The 21,704-nt window shown below is 45.1% G+C and overlaps 1 protein-coding gene across 1 annotated transcript in view; it reads left to right on the top strand.

The window, feature by feature from the left end:
* Positions 1-21,704, top strand: part of CREBBP (CREB binding protein) — a 121,987-nt gene that overhangs the window by 6,012 nt on the left and 94,271 nt on the right. The window contains exon 2 of the mRNA XM_069570662.1: positions 19,977-20,689. Within this exon, the coding sequence (XP_069426763.1) occupies positions 19,977-20,689 (713 nt within the window). The remainder of the gene's footprint in view (positions 1-19,976; positions 20,690-21,704) is intronic.

Below are 21,704 nucleotides of genomic sequence, written 5' to 3'. Positions count from 1 at the left end.
CCCATGGCCTGCACCTAAGTCCTTTCAGGTTGTCCCAGCTGGTCTCTCAGATGCCCTCAGGCTCCTGGCCATGCCCTCTTGATTTTCAGCACGTGTGCCCAGTGTCCCTTGAGCCCTTCCACTAGTGGCACGGCCCTCATCAGAAGACTGTCCCATACCTGGGGGGCTCTCAGGATCTGGAGTGGTGTCTACAGCTCCTGCACAAACTGGGGAGCAGGGGGTTGAGGGGTGCCACACTTTCCCCATCCAGTCTAGGCTTAGCTTTCAGGAATCGTTATGTCACAGCAAGGCATCGATGCAGGGTGTCCACACTTACACCAGTGCCTGTTGGGGACACTGGTGACTTTCCTTGGGGCTGTGATTGCCAACAGGGGTGCTGGGGAAGAGCCATGTGCAGGGGTTGCCTAGCTCAAGCTTTGACTTGAAGAGTTGTGAATCAGAGATTGGAGTGGGGGGTGGTTCTTCAGGAAAGGCATGGAAGTAAGCAAAAGTGGCTTTTTTTTCCATGTTCTTAGACAATACACAGAATGACTGCCGCTGATTTAGAAAAATCTGCCTTTAGGGTGTTTTCTTGTTCTGAATTTGGGAATTAAGGCTATTTTTGAGCTCTATGTCTAAAAGTCAAATTCCTGTCTTTTAAAACCTTACCCTTAGAAAGACTTAGATATCATCCCATGTGACAGTTTCCCCCGTGTTTCATTTCCATTAATCAAAAGAATGTTTAGTTGAACTATCTCTAAGAATAGTAAAATCTAATGCTGAAGAAATTTTCACTTGGTTAAATCTGACTTTCCTATTTCTAGATGTCCCGTCTGCTGCTGTTTGACAGTCTCTTAATTTGCCAGTCTTTCTAATACACCTGTGCCTTAGTTTATGTAGTAGATGTTTTTTAATAGTTGTAGCTGTTAACGGGGTTGTACAATTCTGTTGTGAAGTACAATCTTTATATAGTTCAAAAGCTTCCTTTTGCACTGCCCCCCAAATATTTTGAATTTTTTTAAAATCAAAACTGTACCACCTGGACATGTTTTAATTTTGTAGGTAGAATACCCAGTGAAATCACAAGAAAAATAAGCTACTATTCTTTATAATAGCCTGTAGAGTGAGGCTTGGGCCATATTTGAATAACGTGGATTTTGGTGGATTTATCAACAAACTGCATGATAACACCCAGGAACTATAGAAATATATCAAATAATTGGGGTTTGCTTTGACAGTTATGGGCTATATGAGTTTGACCCCTATTTCTTTGCGTTGATTGCTGAGGAAGGCTTTCTTGTCTCCTTGCTATTCTTTGGAACTCTGCATTTGGGATGAGTATATCTTTCCTTTTCTTCTTTGCCTTTAGCATCTTTTCTTGTCTCAGCTGTTTGTAAGGCCTCTTCAGACAACCATTTTGCCTTTTTGCATTTCTTTTTCTTGGGGATGGTCTTGATCACTGCCTCCTGTATAATGTCACTAACCTCTGTCCATAGTTCTTCATGCACTTTATCAGATCTAATTCCTTGAATCTATTTGTCACTTCTACTGTATAATTGTAAGGGACTTGATTTAGGTCGTACCTGAATGGTCTGCTGGTTTTCCCTGCTTTCTTCAACTTAAGTCTGAGTTTTGCAATAAGGAGTTCGTGATCTGAGCCAGAGGAAAACAGTAGAATGGGAAAGACTAGAGATCCCTTCAAGAAAATTTGAGATACCAAGAGAACATTTCATGCAAAGATGGGCACAGTAAAGGACAGAAATGGTATGGACCTAACAGAAGCAGAAGATATTAAGAAAAGGTGGCAAGAATGCACAGAAGAACTGTACAAAAAGATCTTAATGACCCAGATAACCACGATGGTGTGATCACTCACCTAGAGCCAGATGTCCTGGAGTCCGAAGTCAAGTGAGTCTTGACTTGAAGTGTCACTGTGAACAACACTAGTGGAGGTGATGGGATTCCAGCTGAACTATTTCAATCCTAAAAGATGATGCTGTTAAAGTGCTGCACTCAATATGCCAGCAAATTGGAAAACTCAGCAGTGGCCACAGGACTGGAAAGGTCAGTTTTCATTTCAGTCCCAAAGAAAGGTAATGCCAAAGAATGTTCAAGCTACCACACAATTGAACTCATCTCACGCTAGCAAAGTAATGCTCAAAATTCTCCAAGTTAGGCTTCAACAGTACGTGAACTGAGAACTTCCAGATGTTCATGCTGGATTTAGAAAAGGCAAAGGAACCAGAGATCAAATTGCCAACATCCTTTGGCTCATAGAAAAAGCAAGAGAGTTCCAGAAAAACATCTACTTGTACTTTGACTATGCCAAAGCCTTTGACTTTGTGGATTGCAACAAACTGTGGAAAATTCTTAGAGATGGGAATGCCAGACCACCTGACCTGTCTCCCGAGAAACCAGCATGTAGGTCAAGAAGCAACAGAACCAGACATGGAACAATGGAGTGGTTCCAAATTGGAAAAGGAGTACATCAAGGCTATATATTGTCATCCTGCTTATCTAACTTATATGCAGAGTACACTGTGTGAAATGCCAGGCTGGATGAAGCACAAGCTGGAATCAAGATTGCTGGGAGAAACATCAATAACCTCAGATATGCAGGTGACACCACCCTTATGGCAGAAAGCAAAGAGGAACTGAACTTCTCAATGAAAGTGAAAGAGGAGAGTGAAAAGGTTGGCTTAAAATTCACCATTCCAGAAACTAAGATCATGGCATCCAGTCCCATCACTTCATGGCAAACAGATGGGGAAACAATGGAAACAGTCAGAGACTTTATTTTCTTGGGCTCCAAAATCACTGCAAATGGTGACTGCAGCCATGAAATTAAAAGATGCTTGCTCCTTGAAAGAAAAGCTATGACCATTCTAGACATCATATTAAAAAGCAGAGACATTACTTTGCCGACAAAGATCCATATTGTCAAAGCTCTAGTATTTCCAGTAGTCATGTATGGATGTGAGATTTGGACCATAAAGAAAGCTGAGCACTGAAGAATTGATGCTTCTGAACTGTGGTGTCGGAGAATACTCTTGAGAGTCCCCTGCAAGGTGATCAAGCCAGTCCATCCTAAAGGAAATCAGTCCTGAATATTCATTGGAAGGACTGAAGCTGAAGCTCCAATTCTTTGGCCACCTGATGCAAAGAACTGACTCATTGGAAAAGACCCTCATGCTGGGAAAGATTGAAGGAAGGAAGGATGACAGAGGATGAAATGGTTGGGTGGCAGCACCGACTTGATGGACATGACTTTGAACAAGCTCTGGGAGTTGGTGATGGACAGGGAAGCCTGGTTTGCTGCATCCATGGGGTCGCAAAGAGTTGGACACAACTGAGTGACTGAACTGAACTGAACTGAGTTTGACCCAGTTCCTATGGATTAAAATATTTTGAGTGTTTGTCACTTGATTAAAAGTAGAACCTTCTAACCGTGACTCAGAGTTGAAGGAAATGTCAGAGCTTTTTATACTGGGAGGCAGGCAGTGTGGTAGTGAGGAAGGAGCTTGGCTTCCACTCAGTGGACACTGAACCTCAGTATCCAACTCTTAAGCTCTGTGACTTGGACCAGTGACTGTACATTAGAACTTGGTTGGGGAGGATGGATCTCATGTCTAAAAGGAGACTTTCCCCCTAAAATTTTGCATTTCTTCTCAGTTTGATTAGCTTTGCATATTGGGCTCCTGTGGGCTTCCCAGATCGTGCAGTGGTAGAGAATCCACTTGCCAGTGCTGGAGATGCAACAGACGTGGGTTCGATCCCTGGGTCAGAAAAATCCTCTGGAGTAGGAAATGGCAACCCACTCCAGAATTCTTGCCTGGAAAAATCCCACAGACAGGAGCTTGGCCAGCTACAGTCCAGTCCTTGGGGTTGCAAAGAATCAGACCTGAGTTAGCCCACACAGAGACAGACAGACACACATACACACATGGTTCCTGTGGTTCCTGTCATTTAGCCAGTTGCAGTGGCCCTTACTATTGTATCATTGTATGGGAAAGTACTAGATTCATTTTCCTCCTGGGCTGGTGAGGACAGGCTGATGTAGGTGAGGGGTCTGACCCAGAACCAGATCCGTGGACGTCCTCACTGAGCACACAGAAGATGCCGCCGCTGCCGGTTCCCGTAGAGCACGAGGGCCAGCGCGGCCTCCACCCCTGCTGGCGGAGGAGTGAGTGAGAGCTGAGATTGAAGTCCCAGGACATGGGTGCAAGCGTGACACACTTCACTCAGTCTGTGTTTGTAGTTTAAAATTGTTCTTTATTGGAAAATTGAAGTTTAAATGGAACTGTTTTTCTAGTATTGTTTCAGAACAGGGACTTGACTTAAGTTAGGACTTGCAGGGAAAGAAAGTGAGCACAGAGAAACTATATAAATGGTCTTTCTGTTTTAGAGAACAGAGTTAGGGGAGAAAACGTCCTTTGAGTCACTATCCAGTTTAGTCAGGCTGATTGGCTGAAAGAAATATCAGTGAAATTTAATTTCCTCTTTGATTCAGCAGCCACTGATCTTGAAAGGGGTGGATTCAGCCGCTTGCTGTTTTGTGGAGTTTTCTGTTCCTGCAGATTCTGTAATAGGAAGTGACTTCAATGGAGTTTGCTGTTTTTTCCATTCTAGATTTTTGTTGTTCTTATTTAGTTGCCGAGTTGTGTCTGACTCTGTGACCCCATGGACTGTAGCCCACCAGGCTCCTCTGTCCATGGGATTTCCAGGCAAGAATACTGGAGAGGATTACTGTTTCCTCCTCCAGGGGATCTTCCCACCCCAGGGATTGAACCCGAGTGTCCTGCATTGGTAGGCGGGTTTTTACAAACTCTGAGCCACCCACATATTTTAGGTATGGCAGTTTATGGGTTTTGCTAGTAAAGATTGCCCCGTGGTGGACAAAGAATTTTTCTCTCTAATTTGTGTTCATCTTTACATTGGATCTTTTTTGCATTTTATTTAGTTGTAATTTTTATTGGAAATAACAAAAGAGGCGTGAAGCATCGGTAGCTTGTCTGTACCGTTTTGGTCGTGCCTGTACTGCTGTTGGGATTGTTTTTGTTTGAAGAGCTGAACCCATCCAGAGTTGAACTTCTCTTTTAAAAATCTCTGAGAAAATCATATTGAAAGACTAACTCATTGTTTTAGCTCACAGTGATGACTTTTTCAATCTGAAAGTTGAAGGAAAAGCTGGTTCCTTCTCAACAGTAAGAGTGGTTCTGGACATTTCCTTTGTTGGAAACACTATAGAGTTCTCGTGCTGGGAAGTCCTGTTGAACTTTCACTGCCAGTGGCCACCTTCTAGACCCACACCCCCAGGACTGGGTCCACGAGACTCTTGTGGCTAGTGAGTGCTTAGACTGTTAGTAGTGTGACTCAGGCACATTTTCATTTTTCTTCAGTTGTAATTAATATAGATGTTAATAGCCACGTGTGTCTATCGGCTGCTGCATCAGACAGCACAGCCCAAAGTCATGTTTGTTGTTGTTTAGTCGCTAAGTTGTGTCCAACTCTTTTGCGACCCCATGGACTGTAGCCCGTGAGCCCCTCTGTCCATGGCATTTTCCAGGCAAGAATACTGGAGGGGTTGCCATCTCCTTCTCCAGGGGATCTTCCCGACCTAGGGATCAACCCCGCATCTCCTGCATTGGCAGGCAGATTGACTTACTTCATTTGCCTAGAGTGTTCTTTAAGATATAGGCCTGAAGGCCAAGTCCCTCTAAAGGGACCAGCTTTTAAAGATGGAAAACATTTTTAAAAATACACTTTGGTTTAGATTCCAGATTTTTCACTCATGTAGAAAGTATTCTAGTGTGAGTCAGCCCTGGAAATCTAGGGGACACGGCGGGCCCAGGGTCTGCCTTCGCAGAAGGCAGCTCTGTCAGCGGCGACTGAGCGCCTTGGAAAGGAGGCCCCAATTGGGGCATAGGACAGAGGCTGTTCGGAAGGGTCCTGGTAGGCCTTCTGGAGGAGCTAACCAAGACCTGAGGATGAATAAGACATGAGAGGTACTATTCCAGGCATAGGGAACAGCATAAATAGCAAGTGTGGTGGTCTGGAGGTATACACTTCTGAGCAAGTAGTTTTTGCAAGAGCCAGTTTTGTTTTTGTTTTACATTCAATAAATTGCCACTTGGAGGCAGTGTGGTCTTGCCTCTGAGAGGGGGAGACTGCTAGTGTCATTCGACCCTGGTGGGCCTGGGCTCCAGTCTCAACTGTGCCCCTCTTTATTCTTTTATTCAACAAATATCAAAATGCTTATATAATTCACATTGTCTATGTGTGCTTATTATGTGTGGACACTGCTTGGCTGTGGTTATATCATTGTTGCCCCGTCGTCTTGGACCTCAGAGGGTAGTGGTGTGGTCAGGCAGTCCAGCAGCCCTACCAGTGCCTGTCTTAATCGCAGACTGAAAGCAGTGTCGCGATGGGAAAGAGCCAGGTGTTCCTGGCTGGCTGGTCAGGGAAACTCCTTGGAGGAAGGGCACTGGAGCTTGTTGCAGGACAGACTATCGGGGGAGTCAGGCTGGGCACCTGAAGGCAAGGTCACCTCGTGGGAAGCCTGCAGTGTTGGCCCAGGGAATCCAGACATTTGGAGCTTAAAAAGCAATTCAGAGTTTTAGAAACCCATCACATTCAGGGTGATTGGAGGAAGTGACTGTGACCTGTTCTCCAGGAGGCTCGATCATCTTTTTCCAGGTGTATTTTCCATCCAAGTTCATATGTGCAGTGACAGCTGACAGTTGCCTTCTCACTCCCCAAACTGTATTTGTGGGAGCAGGAAAAAGACCCTATGAACAACAACCTAAGAATCAGAACTACAGTTGACCCTTGAACAGTGCGGGGCGTCGGAGTGCCAACCCTCCCTGCAGTCAAAAATCCATATAAAACTTGCCTCTTTATACCAGTTCCTTCACTGTGTCTCCCTAACGCGGGTCCTCCATACACATGATTCTGCATCCTCAGATTCAACCAACCACTGTGTAGTGATGTAGTCTTTACTGTTGGAAAAAAAATCTGTGTGTTAAGTGGGCCTGTGCAGTTCAAGCCCTTGTTCAAGGGTCAACTGTAGTGTTCTTATTCAAGGTATTAGGAAATTTTTATACACACAGGAGGTTTTTGTTTAAAAAGTGTTTTGTTGTGTTTTTTAAATTCTTTTGACTGGGTGACATATTCATAGTGTTCCAAAAAGTACAAAAGGCTGTTTAGTGAAAAGCCTTCCTCTCCTTTTTCCAAAATCACCAGTGACCCTCCCCATAGGCAGCTAGTGTTTCTTGCATGTCATGCAGGAGATGCACTGTGTATGTGAGCACAAGCTTCCTCTGCTTACTCCTCCTTCCCACAGTGACACATGGCTGTGCTGATCCAGTCTAGGTGCGTTTCAGACTGATGAATATCTCAGAGCTGTTAGAAGTATTAATAATTGAAGAGCAGGCATCATTCTAAAAATCCCTTTTTTAAAAAATGTTAAAATGTTTTGGCGCTGTACTTAAACAACACAGAATGATTTTTGTATTTGTGCTGTACTTTATAAATACGAAGAATCGAAGTTTTAAAAATTAATCACGTCTCAAAGGGTATTAGAGGTTTTGTTGCTATCATAGTGTTGCACATCACGTGACCCTGATTGACACCAAAGTTCTGTCTTATGGTTTTTTCCCCAGTTTCTGGAAAAAATTCTTTAAACCTGTGGTTTTTATTAACCACCTTACTAGCTGACATACACATACCTGTAGCTTAACACAACCTACTTCTGCACCAAGTAGATAAAGTAAAAATCAGTCTCTGGCTTGGTAGGACTTCTGAGAATATTCATATTCACTCCAGACGTTTCTGTTAATTTAGTCAGTTAGTCTAGATATTGCGGAATCTTAACGGTGACACAGTTGTCCTTCAGAAGAGGAGTAGCTGAGCTCTCTGCCATCACACATCTGGTGAGGGAAATTGATAGGTATTTAAGATGGAAGGTAAATTTCAGAATTGTTAAATAGGATGGAGAACAGAAATGATAATTAGACCCTTTTTAGGGGTAGAAAGATATACTAACGCGTGCATAGAATATTTTCAGAAGGAAATCCCTGGAAATTGTTTTTCTTAGGTGTGGGAGTCCTCCACTTTCACTGTATAGTCTTCCAAATATATATATTTTTAATTTTAAAGCATAAATATATTGTTTTTAAAATGAAAAACTAGTTTACAAGTAAGTCAAACCCACAGCAAAACATCTTTAGTATTTGTGGTTAGAAGAATCTGTGAAGTGGGGAGAACTGGAATTCCCTCTTGTAACTGGTTAATCCCTCTTGTAAAACCTTTAGATCTGTAGCAGGAATGATTTGAACAGAGTGTAAACTAACTTAGAAGTGTTGTCCAGGGATGGGAAAATATGATTGTGTTTTAGTGTGGTGTCCAGTCATCACTTCCTTTGTCACAAGCTCTGATTTTAGCAGAATCCTTTTGTTAGAGGTATTTTCATGGATGTGCTTGAAGCTGCAAGACCTGACAGCCAACTAGTGTTTCTTCGAGTATACCGAAATAAGGTCACCTTTCCCAACATGAGCAGCGCATATTTTTACTACTGCATTCGGTACAAAACATTATATGTAGATTACCACATTTCTTTAGAGAAAAGATAGTAGTTTTGAAAAGTCCTTTTTTAAAGTCCTTTTTATTTGTCTGCCTTTCAAACTCATTTGAATGCTAAAAATATTTTAAAGTAATACTGAACCCATTTCTGATTTCATCCTCAAACTGGAAACACTTCCAAGTGGAACCAGGAGCATCTGGAAGCGTTCCAGGTGTTATCACCTGGGCTGAAGCTAATCGCCTGGGTCTGGACACCCCAGGGGCTGCCTAAAAACGTCAATCTCTTTAATTAAACGGGTAGTTCACTCACACTCTTCAAAACCCGACACAACTCTGTCAAGTGAGAGCCTCCCCCGGTCCCCTCGGTGGTTTCCTCAAGCAGAGAGCGTGTTTGCAGCTCCCTTGCCCTTGTCCTGCTTTTGTCCTCTTACTGGAAGCTGCACCCTGTCCACATGGTTGCCTGCCTGTACACAGCCACACATGCAGAGCTTCCCCACTCTCCCTTTCTGCAGTTGCTTGGTTCCCGTTGTGTGAGAGGAGCTGTGATTGGTTCAGTCTGTTCCCCACTGGTGGATGGTTGGGTTTCCAGTCTCATCAGTGCCGTAATGACTAGGTCTCCTCAGCTACATTTATCTGTGTAGAACTGATTCCTCAAAGTGGGATTAATGATGGAAAGGAAGGTGCGTTTGTAATTTTGAGTGAATCATCCAATTGTCCTCCAAGAGTTTGTATGTTGGTGGAGCCTTAAAGCTTTAAAAGCAGCACACTCAAACCCAGTGTAGACATAATTGGGTATTTTGTGTATGTTATTAATATAGTTGATAAATACTCAAGTTATTCTTCAGCTTGTGATTCCGTATCATTTTGTACCTCTCAGTCGTTTGTGATTTATCTGTAATTTTATGGCATACCCTTTTTTCCCCCTTTAAGACAATTTTTTAACACACTTTCAGGTTCAGAGCAAAACTGAGGGGAAGGTTGTATAGAGATTTCCCACGTATGCTCCCTCCCCCTACCCACGTATAATCTTCTCATTGTCCACATCCCCCACCAGAGTGTACACTTGGTGTGATTGATGAACCTCATTGATACATGATAATTATCCCGAGTCTGTAGTTTACTGTAGTGTTCACTCTTGGCTTGGTACATTCTGTGTGTTTGGACGAAGGTGCAATGGCATATATCCATCATTAGAGTACCATGCAGCAGTTTTTCACTGCCCTAAAAATCCCCTGGGCCTCCCTGGCGGTTTAGTGGTGAAGAGTCTGCTCATAGTGCAGGAGATGCAGGTTCGATCCCTGGGTCAGGAAGATCCCCAGGGAGAGGGAATGGTAGGGACATCGCATGCAAGAGGAGCCTGGCAGGCTCCAGCCCATGGGGTCACTTAGCGACTGAACAACAGCAGATCCCCTGTGTCTGTCTAATTTTCCCCCCACCAAAAAAGCAAACTCCCGGCAATCACTGATTATCGTTACTGCCTCCATAGTTTTGCCTTTTCCAGAATGTCATATAGTTGAAATCATTTAGTATGTAGTCTTTCAGATGGTATTCTTTCATTTAGTAACATGCTTTCAGCTTCCTCCATGTCTTTTCATGGCCTGATAACTCACTTTTTTTTAGAACTGAATAATATTCCATTGTCTGGATGTTGGTGTACTTTTTAGACTAAATGCATTCATTTCTCTCCTAGCCCACACACACTTCCATATGTTGTACACTGACAGCTCTAAGTTCAGAATAAGGCTGTTCTTTCTCCTGACATGGGACTGCTGCCTACCAGCTGCAGCTCCCAGCATTTGGGCCAGGGGACCCGTTTCTGGCTGGCTGCTTGCTTGTACGTACTCTGTGGCCGGTAGTCTGAGGTGGCCCAGCCCCTGAGGTTAGGGGTTGCTCCTGCAGAGCCCGAATCCTCGCTCTGCCCCACATCCTCCTCCTCTCGGACTTTTAACTAGGTTGCCAGCACTGCCCTTCTCTGCCGGGATGCTGGAGAATAGTGAGCCCCTTTCTACAGGCCAAGCTGTCTGGTCCCCATTCCAGGGCTGCTGGTGGTTGATGGTTGGTCTGATGGTGGCTGTACCTTCTGACAGTACCTTCTTGCCCACCTTTGTCCCAGGAAGGCTTTTCTCCTCTCCTCAGGGCTGAAGGAGACACAGACCTCATTTAGGAAAATGTAAATTGTCCTAAACTGTCTGGGAAATGGCACTCCCCCTTCCCTGGGGCTTCTGAGGGAATCAAATGAGGTCAGAGGCTGGCTGCAAGTCCAGGACTCTCCTGATTTAGGGTCCAGTGTGACAGAGAGCTTCCACTCAGTATTATCTTATAATCCTTTCATACAAGTCTGTGGTGAACTTGGCCATCCCTGCCTGGAAGGAAGGCCTGAGAGCAGGGACTTGCTCCCCTGAGGAAGGCCTGGGAGGAGGGGGATCACCTGGCCAAGCCCACTTTGGCTCTTGGGCAGATAGTGATCTTGAGGAACGGCATTTTTGTTGTTGTTGTTGTTCAGTATAAAACATTGTTCAGAATAAAGTAAAACCTTATTTTTACTAATTTATGTATTTGCATTAAATATTGAAGCCTGAATCATAGATGATTATAGAAATAATTTGCTTTTAATTATTTCCTAATAGTTATTGTAACCAAAAAAAAAAAAAAACAACCAGGGGTTAGATTAGATGTCTTTTAAGAATGTGACTAAATGCCTGAAGTTTATTTGTAATGGCATAAATGCCAATAAAATCGTGCTTTTTTCTCTTTTCTTTTAGATTAAAAAAAAATTTATTTCTCCATTGTTGGAAAGTTGTTCCTTTATTTATTTGCATAATCTTTAAGAATTTTTGAAGCAATATGAGCATTAAATCTAGTAGAATTGTCAGACTATTAGGGCGTTACCATACAGAAGAGACGGTTGGTGTCACGAACTCGGTGCCAGGTCCTTGGTGTGCATGCACCGTTCAGTCTTCATAGCAACTGTGGAAGATGGGGCAGTGACAGTAATAATAGTGACTAATATTTACTGAGCCCTCACTGCATGTCAGGCTAAGTGCTGTGTACACAGTGTATGACTTAATTCCTTCTCCAGTGATCCTAGAGGCAGGTACAGTTTTCCTTTCCAGCTTAGAGCTAAGGAAGCACACAGAGGGAGGAGGCAGGACCTGAAGGAGACTCTGGCTGGGTGCTTCCCTCGCTGCCCCAGACCGTGCCCCCTCTGTTGTTGGTGTCTGATTAGCAGTATATGAATAAATGCACTGACGAGGCCTTGAATGGTCTCCAGGTCATCTAAGACTGAAAACCCTGTGAAAAGGTCTAACATTCTGTGGATGCCTCCTCTTTAGATGTGAGCTTTTTCAGGATGCATTGCCCTTTTTGGATCAAGGTGATTTTTCTCTTTATTTTAATCCAGTTTTGACTCAGGAATTAAAATTCTTTTTGTAAAAATTTCCAAGGTTGATGAATAAAGATGCTCAGCTTTTGAAAGATTTAAGAGCTGATTTAATAAAGCCGGAGAGAATCTAGAGAATTCTGAAAAGATTTTAAAGAAAGCAGACCTTTTTCATGGGACAAAAGGGCTGCAGAGAGAAATAGGGGTAAATGGGGAAGAGAAAATATCCTTGGGAGGGGAGTTTCATGCTCAGAAGTAGAGAAGCACGTATACAAAGCAGCGTCTAAACTCTTGGGTAGTTTATTTCCAATACCACCATCTCTTCTCCATTATGCTTTTTAATCTTTTCATCACCGGTAGGATAGAGGATCATTGATGCCAAGATGTAGCCAGAGAGGGAAATAGACTTGGCTGGTTTTCTGGAAGATAGGTAGCAGGAAGAAGGTGTAAAGAGGAGGATGAGCAAAATAATGTAACATTTCAAGAAAATTCATTGTTGAATTTTGTTCTTTTTGTTTCTGTTTTAGGAAAATAGTAATAAATGTTAAAATTACTGCTTGCCCTCTTGGGCTAGACAAAGTAACTTGTTAACATTGATACTGTGTATCACCTGTAGCTCAGGCACTCTTCTCTGGCCTGCACTCTCTCTTTCAGCTTGCAGTTAGCTGTTCGGGCTCCGCTGCTAAGCATGGGGTGGTAGGCACTGGGCGCTGACCTAATCCCTGTGTGTGGCGTTCACAGCCTCATGAGTTGTAACAAGAAGGTGATAGTATGATTTTAAGATTCACCCATTATGTCTGTAGACTGTGGAAGAGTTCATACTTCTGGCCAGTACAGAGTGTAATAAACTGGTTTGTACACATTTTGAGAGAAAAATCAGTTCTGCCGATGTGGAGGATCTGGGGTTCTGAATGCAATTCAAAGAAAATAAGGTATTATGACAGAAAGAGGAGAATTCAGAAAACCTGAGGGAAGAAGTGTCTTCTAGATGGTTTCTTTAATTAGCTGATGCATTTGAAACAATTCCTTTCAAACAAAACTTTTCAGATGTTGCTGGCTAGAAAGATTGAGTCAGTCACCTGCCAGGTATTTGATTTTGTAAAATGAAAAGCCTTTTCCAGTGCCTCTGATAGTAGATCATTCCTTAAGGTGAAATGCTGCCTTCTGGTTGTGATGCATCAGAATGGGTCTTGCGTCATGGGGGGTGGTCAGTGTTTGGTGTGACCGTCCCCAGACTGAGGTCTCTGTGGTCCAGAGGGGAGAGGGCCCTCGTGGTCCCGCGTGGTGAAGCCCTCCCGCTCCCGAGACGTCAGGTCTGCTCAGCTCTCCTTCCCGAGCCGCTGCCACGGGCGCCGCAGCCTCGCCGGGTGTGGTGGAGCCTGAGCGCCCACAGCTGCTTTTCCCAGGTCAGCTTAGCTGAGAGGCACAGGGGAGCTTGGACCTGGTGGAGATGGGGAGGGAAGAGGTTCAGCCCTGCACCCCTCCTTCTCCCAATGCCTTCCAGCCACAAATGAAGAGTCGTTTGTGGAGGTTGACTCCCCAAAGTACGTATGTTCTATCTTGAGTTCCTTGGTGCAGCTGGAAAGTCCCGAGGGGGCGAGAATTCCTGCTCCCGCCTGTGGCTGCGGAAACAGTGTCTGCTGTTGGCTGTGTGACGGGGCTCATCTTCTGCTGAGGGTGACCCTGGAAAGCAGGTTGACCCCGAATCTCTTGCAGCCTCAGCTTTGCCCTCTCCTGGGCCCATCCTGTGCTGACGTGGTGTAGAGACATGAACTTCCTGGGATTGGAAGTGGTGGTGCTCAGTCTTGAATTTTTGGAACTTCCGATGATTCAGACTGGTGTTTGCCCAACCTGTATGTGGGGCACTGGGTGTGTGGAAATCACAGCTGTGTTGTGTTGCAACAGCCTCCTGCTTCGCTCTCCTGTGTCATGTTTTGTTTTGAACTAGAGAACAGGGAAGAGTAATGGTGAGGAAAGTGTGATGGTGTGAGTGTGGATATGCCTTCCACAAGCACTGCACACCCCCTTCTGTCTGTTACAGAGCCTGTACATCATGTATGTGGCTGTTAGCATGTTCATACATGTTTGGACTGGGTAGGTGAGGACGCAGCAGAGTCAGTCAACCCTTCCTGCACCCAGACAGCTGTGAGACGTGCTTGTGCTGAAACAGGATGAGAAAGAGTGGACACAGTGTGGCAGACCAATAAAAACCAAAACCAGAAACGAGGCATAGACATAACACCTGCCACAGCCATAGAAAGTGCAGGCGCCCTGGGACTAGAGCAAGACAGAACCAGAAAAGAAAATGCATCAATTTGAGAGTGGCAGCACGTGGTGAACTTTTAAAGGTAAGAAAGTTTTTGTGCAGGATGGTGTTAAGATAACTGGTGTCAGTGAAGATAACTGGCGTCAGTGGCAAAGCGCCCCTTTGCAGCTCTCAGCGCGTAGCCCTAGGATACCATTGTCCCTGTTTCACAGTTGAGGGAATTAAGACGCAGAGATTAAGCTGTTTGCCCAGGGACACGGGGCTGATTGACTCAGCCAGGATTTGAACTCCTGTGCTCTGCCTGCGAGTGTTCTTTCTGCATTCCCATTTCCGACTCCCACTTCCTACGCTGGACTAGGGACCCTGTTGTTGACCTTGCTGTGGTTATCTGTTCTTCTGAATTTACCTACCATTGTCCTGGCCTGCTCGCCCTCTCCTAGAAAAGTGCTTTGGGACTCTTGGAAGAATCAGTCGGGAGCATCCACAGGCTATTCCAAACTTTGACTGTACAGTATTTGTAGCTCACTTCCTTCTTCTGGTCTCTAGTGCTTGACACTACATCCCCTCCTGACAGGTAAGAAGGAAACCTGATGTCTGTCATAAGTGGCTTCCATTGTCTTTGTGTAAATGAGTTTCATTTTCTTGTTCATAGATTAAGAAACATTGCATTAAACATATGCACACACTCGATTTTTCTAAAATAGTGGTCAGTAGAAATGTGTGTACATGTGGAAGGCAACAAATACAAATGTTAGTTATATTAGAGGGTTGTTCTCATTTATTTCTACTATATTTCACGTGGTCTTTGTGTCTGGAGACCTTAGTGAATCTCCAGATTAAGGACAACACAGTAGCATGAAAGCTGTGAAATGGAACCCCCAAAGCCACGTGGAAGCACAGGAGCTTGGAGGTTGCCTGTGGGAAGCTGTGGTCAGTGGTTCTCTTTGCTGTCTTCTGTATCCAGAAATCCTGTTGTCGCTTCGTAGTTAAGTGTCCTTGAGCCTGAGGAAGCAACCCCACACTTGGGGCACTCTGCAGAACAACTAACCTACCCTCTTCAAAAATCTCAGAGTTACGAAAGACAAAGGCTAGAGGTCATTTCTAGAATAAAGGAGAAGACAGAGACATGACAACCTAAACGTGTTGGGATCTGGAAATGGGTGTTGTTTTTTTTTTAATTGTTTTGCAGTGTGTTTTTTTCTTCTTTTTCTTTTTTTTTTTTTTTTTTTTCGGCTTTAAAAATAGGCAAAGGACCTAAATAGACATTTTTCTAAGAAGACATACAAATGGCCAATAGGTAGATGTAAAGACACTCAATATCACTAATCATCAGGGAAATGAAAATCAAAACCACAATAAGATTCACCTTACACCTGTTAGAATGGCTATTTTCAATAAGTCAAAGATAACAAGTATTGGTGATAATGTGGATAAAAGGGAAGCCTTGTACAATCTGTGGGAATGTAAATTGATAGAACCACTAAGAAAAACAGTATAGAAGTTCCTCTAAATATTAGAAAATAGAACTACCATATGAACCAGCTATCTCACTTTTGGGTATATAGCCAAAGGAAATAAAATCATGATCTTGAAGAGATATGTGCACTCCCATGTTCAGTTCAATCGCTCAGTCATGTCCAACTCTTTGCGACCCCATGAACTGCAGCACGCCAGGCCTCCCTGTCCATCACCAACTCCCGGAGTTCACCGAAACTCATGTCCATTGAGTCGGTGATGCCATCCAACCATCTCATCCTCTGTCATCCCCTTCTCCTCCAGCCCGCAATCTTTCCCAGCATCAGGGTCTTTTCAAATGAGTCAGCTCTTCGCATCAGGTGGCCAAAGGGATTGGAGTTTCAGCTTCAGCCCTTCCAATGAACACCCAGGACTGATCTCCTCTAGGATGGACTGGTTGGATCTCCTTGCAGTCCAAGGGACTCTCAAGAGTCTCTCCAACACCACAGTTCAAAAGCATCAATTCTTTGGCAGTCAGCTTTCTTCACAGTCCAACTCTCACATCCATACATGACCACAGGAAAAACCATAGCCATGACTAGACGGACCTTTGTTGACAAAATAATGTCTCTGCTTTTGAATATGCTGACTAGGCTGGTCGTAACTTTCCTTCCAGGGAGTAAGCATCTTTTAATTTCATGGCTGCAATCACTATCTGCAATGATTTTGGAGCCAAAAAAAAAATAAAGTCAGCCACTGTTTCCACTGTTTCCCCATCTATTTCCCATGAAGTGATGGGACCAGATGCCATGATCTTAATTTTCTGAATGTTGAGTTTTAAGCCAACTTTTTCACTCTCCTCTTTCACTTCCATCAAGAGGCTCTTTAGTTCTTCACTTTCTGCCATAAGGGTGGTGTCATCTGCATGTTCACCGCAGAATTTTTCACAGTCACCAAGATATGGAAATAACCTAAGTATCCATCGACAGATGAATAGATTTAAAAAATGTTATACCATGGGACTTCCCTGATGGTCCAGTGGCTAAGATTTCAAGCTCCCAATGCAGGGAGCCTGGTTTCGATTCTCGGCCAGCGAACAGGATCCCTCATGTCACAAGTAAGAGTTCACGTGCGGCAACTATAAGATCCCACATACCAAAACTGAGACCCAGCACAGCCAAATAAATACATAAATTTTTTTTAATGTCACACATGCATGCACACACACACACACACACACACATACCACAGAAAGGAATATTATTCAGCCTTAATAAATAGGGAAATCCTACCATTTGCAACAACATGGATGAACCTAGAGGATATTATGCTGCTGCTGCTGCTGCTAAGTCGCTTCAGTCGTGTCCGACTCTGTGCGACCCCATAAGACGGCAGCCTACCAGGCTCCTCCATCCCTGGGGTTCTCCAGGCAAGAACACTGGAGTGGGTTGCCATTTCCTTCTCCATTTTTCTTCTTTTTCTGAAATGGATTTTGCAACAGGAAAAAGAAACGTGGTAAAGGACATTTTGGGAACAACTGGCCAGATCTGAATAAGGGCAATCAGTATTAAGTGCCATATCAATGTCAAGTTTCCTGAATTTGTCAACTGTCCTGCGCTTGTGTAAAGGGTGTTCTTGGGGGCACGCAGTAAAGTACTCGGGAGGAAAGGTGAGGCTCATGCTGTCTGCAGCTGCTCTAGAGGTTCTGTAAAACAGAGTGTGTGTGCAAGGAGTGTTTAGTCCCTCACAGTCAGGCAGGATGAACTAAATATGTGTTCGAGGTGGCTTATGAGGCATGCACGTGTAGTGAACTCAGGAGGTTGAAAAGGGACTGGTTGGTTTTGCAGGAGGAGTCTCCGTAGTTACTGCTTAATGTGAAGGAGGGCTTGGATGTGAGGTTTTCTAGACTGAGAGAAAGTGCATGCAGAGGAGAAAGCGTGCTGATGCAGGTGCTGGCTTGTGGTATTGTGGCTGGGAGGTCGGGTGCCCCAGCAGGTGCTGAGGAGAGTGAAGGAGTTTGAACTTCATCCGCAGACACGATGAAGATACCAAGATGCCTTTAGCTGCAAGTCTCCTTAGACTGTAGCTGGAATGGCTTCAGTGATAGGAGTGTATTTTCTCTCCTTACAGGAAGTCTGAAGATGGTGGGGGGTGGTTCCAGGATCGCTATGTTAGCTTAGAGATGGCTTCATGAACCTGGGTGCTTGTGTTTGCCCTGCAGCCATCCTTAGCGCGAGAGCCCTGTCTCCTTTCCTGGCTGAAGAGCATTGCTGCAGTTCCAGGATGAAATCTAGTGAAAAACGGGAGGTCATCTTCTGAGCATCCCTTAGCATTGGAAAGGAAAACCATCTCCAGAATGCCTTGGCCCACTTGCCTTCCGTGTCCATAGCTGGGACTGTGTCACTTGCCACGGGGAAGGTGGTCTGGTGGCTTTTGCTCCTTGGACTGGAAGGCGCTGCCCTTCCTGAAAGGTACATCCCAGGCAGCCAGCTGAGGAGCTGGTTGGGGAAGACAGTCACAAGAGTCTGCACCTTGGAGAAAAAGGTTTTCAATTTTCTAAAAGTGGTTGGTGGCAGGGGGAGTGGCTTGTTAAATTTTATAAGAAGCCGCATGCACACATCACCCCCGGTTTTACCCGTGCACCTATTTTTGGCAGGTTACTTTCCAGCTACTGCCCACATGCACGCACTTTGGTTCTAATTTTACTCTGTGTGCCATTCTGCATACAGTTTCCATTTGCATGTTTTTATATAACACAAACATTTTCCTATATTTGTACAGTCTTCATATGGTAATGGATGTATGATGTTCTCCTGTTTCTATTGTACAGCAGCTTATTAAACCTCTATTATTGGATGATAGTAATAATAATATCTGAGGGATCCCCTGGTGGCTCAGCAGTAAAGAATTCGCCTGTAGTGCAGGAGCCACAGGAGCTGTGGGTTCGATTCCTGGGTCAGGAAGATCCCCTGGAGGAGGGCACGGCAACCCACTCCAGTATTCTTGCCTGGAGAATCCCAGGGACAGAGGGGCCTGGTGGGCTACAGTCCATGGAGTCACAGAGTCAGACATGACTGAAGCGACTTAGGAAGCACACACAAAGAGCCAATACTTTCTGAACCCTTAGCACCCACAGGCACTGTTTAAGTGATCTACATGTATTAATTCATATAGCCCTCACAGCAAACCTTCAGAGGTGTAGTAGCCATTATCACTCCCCTTTTCTAGATGAGGAACTGAGGCACAGAAAGCCTACGTGACTTAACCAAGGTCACACAGCTGGTAAGTGGGGAGCAGGAGGCAGAGCCGGCATCCAGATACTGGCCGTCTGGGTCTTGAGCTCTGATAACCAGTAGGTTAAACTGCTTCTGAGTATAGTCTGCGTTTATATTGATGTTACAGATAATCCCACGGTGACTGTGTTTCTGCACATCTTGTCCTTTGCACTTGCACGCATGGCCAGGTGGTTGTTACTTGAACAGTGCGTGGTTAGTGAAGGACTGGGGATGACATACAGCCCACATAAGAGAAGTGCCGCTTTGAGAGGGACTGGGAAAAAGGAGTTGCTGTAATTGTCATGTCCGATAACTGAAGGACGGTCTCTTCTGCTCGCTGTTTTATCTTCCTTTGTGATACTCACGTGCTTGTGTATCCGTTGCACATTTATTCTTGGGAGGTGTGCTTTCCATCTTTATATAAGATTGACTTTAACCCTTTCTGTATAATTCAAGTACTTTTTAAGCTCCTATTTTCTTTTACTTTTAATTCTTTTTAATTTCTGTATATATCTTTATTTCCTGTGGCTTTAGCACTTTGAGGAATCTCATTTTCTGTTAAGGCTAGTTTTTTTTTTTTTTTTTTTTAATAACTTGCTTCTTATATATATTTGCTTAAGGGTAGGCTTTAATTTTCTCAAATTGCTGTTGGTCTAACCTGATGCCCAGTTACTGTTTTACACACATACATTCTTGAAGCATTTTAACATAATTAAGCAAACTCGTTAAATTTCCATTGTATTCCTTTAAATTGTATTTGCCTTACCCCACACTCTTTATTGTTGTAGAATATAGGATAGAATCTATCGTTTTAGATAGCCTTTGTCTTATCTCTGTTTAACTTTCCCTTCTTCAAAGTTTGAAAAATATTTTTCTGTTTTATTTTCCCAAATGAACTTTCAGATCATTTTGACATTACTTGTAAGGCATGCGAGTGTTCCATGTTAAGTGCCCCTTTAGATTAAGCTGGTAGTAACATATGACAGTTGGAGAGAGATTGTGGTTGCTTAGTTTCTCATTTCTGTTTCTGTTTCATTTCTAGATTTTGGATCATTGTTTGACTTGGAAAATGATCTTCCCGATGAGTTGATCCCCAATGGAGGAGAATTAAGCCTTTTAAACAGTGGGAACCTCGTTCCAGATGCTGCTTCCAAACATAAACAACTGTCCGAGCTCCTGCGAGGCGGCAGCAGCTCCAGCATCAACCCGGGAATAGGCAATGTGAGTGCCAGCAGCCCCGCTCAACAAGGCCTCGGTGGCCAGGCCCAGGGGCAGCCCAGCAGTGCCAACATGGCCAGTCTGGGTGCCATGGGCAAGAGCCCTCTGAACCAGGGAGATTCTTCGGCCCCCAGCCTGCCCAAGCAGGCAGCCAGCACCTCCGGGCCCACTCCTCCTGCTTCCCAAGCACTGAATCCGCAAGCACAAAAGCAAGTGGGGCTGGTAACCAGCAGCCCTGCCACGTCGCAGACGGGACCTGGGATCTGCATGAACGCAAACTTCAACCAGACCCACCCAGGCCTCCTCAATAGTAACTCTAGCCACAGTTTAATGAACCAGGCCCAGCAAGGACAGGCACAGGTCATGAATGGATCTCTCGGGGCTGCTGGCCGAGGAAGGGGAGCTGGGATGCCATACCCTACTCCGGCCATGCAGGGGGCCACGAGCAGTGTGCTGGCTGAGACGTTGACCCAAGTTTCACCGCAAATGGCCAGTCACGCGGGGCTGAGCACCGCACAGGCCGGAGGCATGAGCAAGGTAAGTGAGCGTCAGTGCTCTGCAGGCGTCCTGGTAACCGGGGGCACATTCCTGCCCCTCCTTCTCTAAAGGGATGGGTTTGGTGTTCCGTGTCCTTCTTCCCAGCATATGGATCCCTGCTGTGTCTTTAAGGTGGAAACTGTTGAAGAAGCCAGCGGTAGGCTAGCCTGCACGTCAGATGGTTGAGAACACGGAGAGGGAGTTGGGGCTGAGGGCCAGTTTTTAGCCTCTAAGACAGACGTGTGGAGATGGGACCACGTGGTTGAGAGGCAACTTTGCGGGGAGTTGGCCTTCTGTGGCGTCAGTGGGCCCGGCAGAGGCACTCTGCCGTCGCCTCCCGCCGCCAGCCAGGGCAGTCCTCTTCATGCATTTCCTGTGTTACAGCCAGCTGGCCTAGTGTCTTTTGTCAGCCTCTGTTTTACCAGTGAGGAAGCTGGGTTCCAAGCTGGTTAGCTCCTGCTGGGCTTAACAGGGAAGAGGTGGCATGGTAGAGCCAGGGCCAGTATGGGGCTTCGGGTCCCAGAGGAAACTCAGAGCAAGGGTTCTCCAGGTGGGCTCCCAGGCAAGTGGCGTTGGCACCACCTGGAGCCTGTAAGGCACTCAGAGCTGCTGACTTGGGGGCTGTGATGGCTGTGCAGTGTAGAGCTCTGCTCCTGAGAAGGGCCTTGCAGCTCGTGTGCAGTGTAGGAGCTGAACGTGGAGAACAGGGAAGGCAGATGCCAAGGTGGAGAGAGACCACTGGAAAAATGAGAGCGGGCAAGGGACAGAGGATGCGGGCTGCCTCAGTGGCTTAGACGGCAAAGAATCCGCCTGCAGTGTAGGAGACCTGGGTTCAGTCCCTGGGTAGGGAAGATCCCCTGGAGGAGGAAATGGCAACTCACTGCAGTATTCTTGTCTGGAGAATCCTGTGGACAGAGGAGCCTGGTGGGCTACAGTCCATGGGGTCGCAAAGAGTCTGACATGACTGAGCGACTGATACTTTCACTTTGAAGGGACAGAGCACAGCTGACCCACC

The sequence above is a fragment of the Ovis canadensis genome, chromosome 24 (genome assembly GCF_042477335.2).
Source record: "Ovis canadensis isolate MfBH-ARS-UI-01 breed Bighorn chromosome 24, ARS-UI_OviCan_v2, whole genome shotgun sequence".
Taxonomy (NCBI): domain Eukaryota; kingdom Metazoa; phylum Chordata; class Mammalia; order Artiodactyla; family Bovidae; genus Ovis; species Ovis canadensis.
Note: the sequence above shows the minus strand (reverse complement) of the source record. Positions and strands in the feature narration are given on the sequence as shown.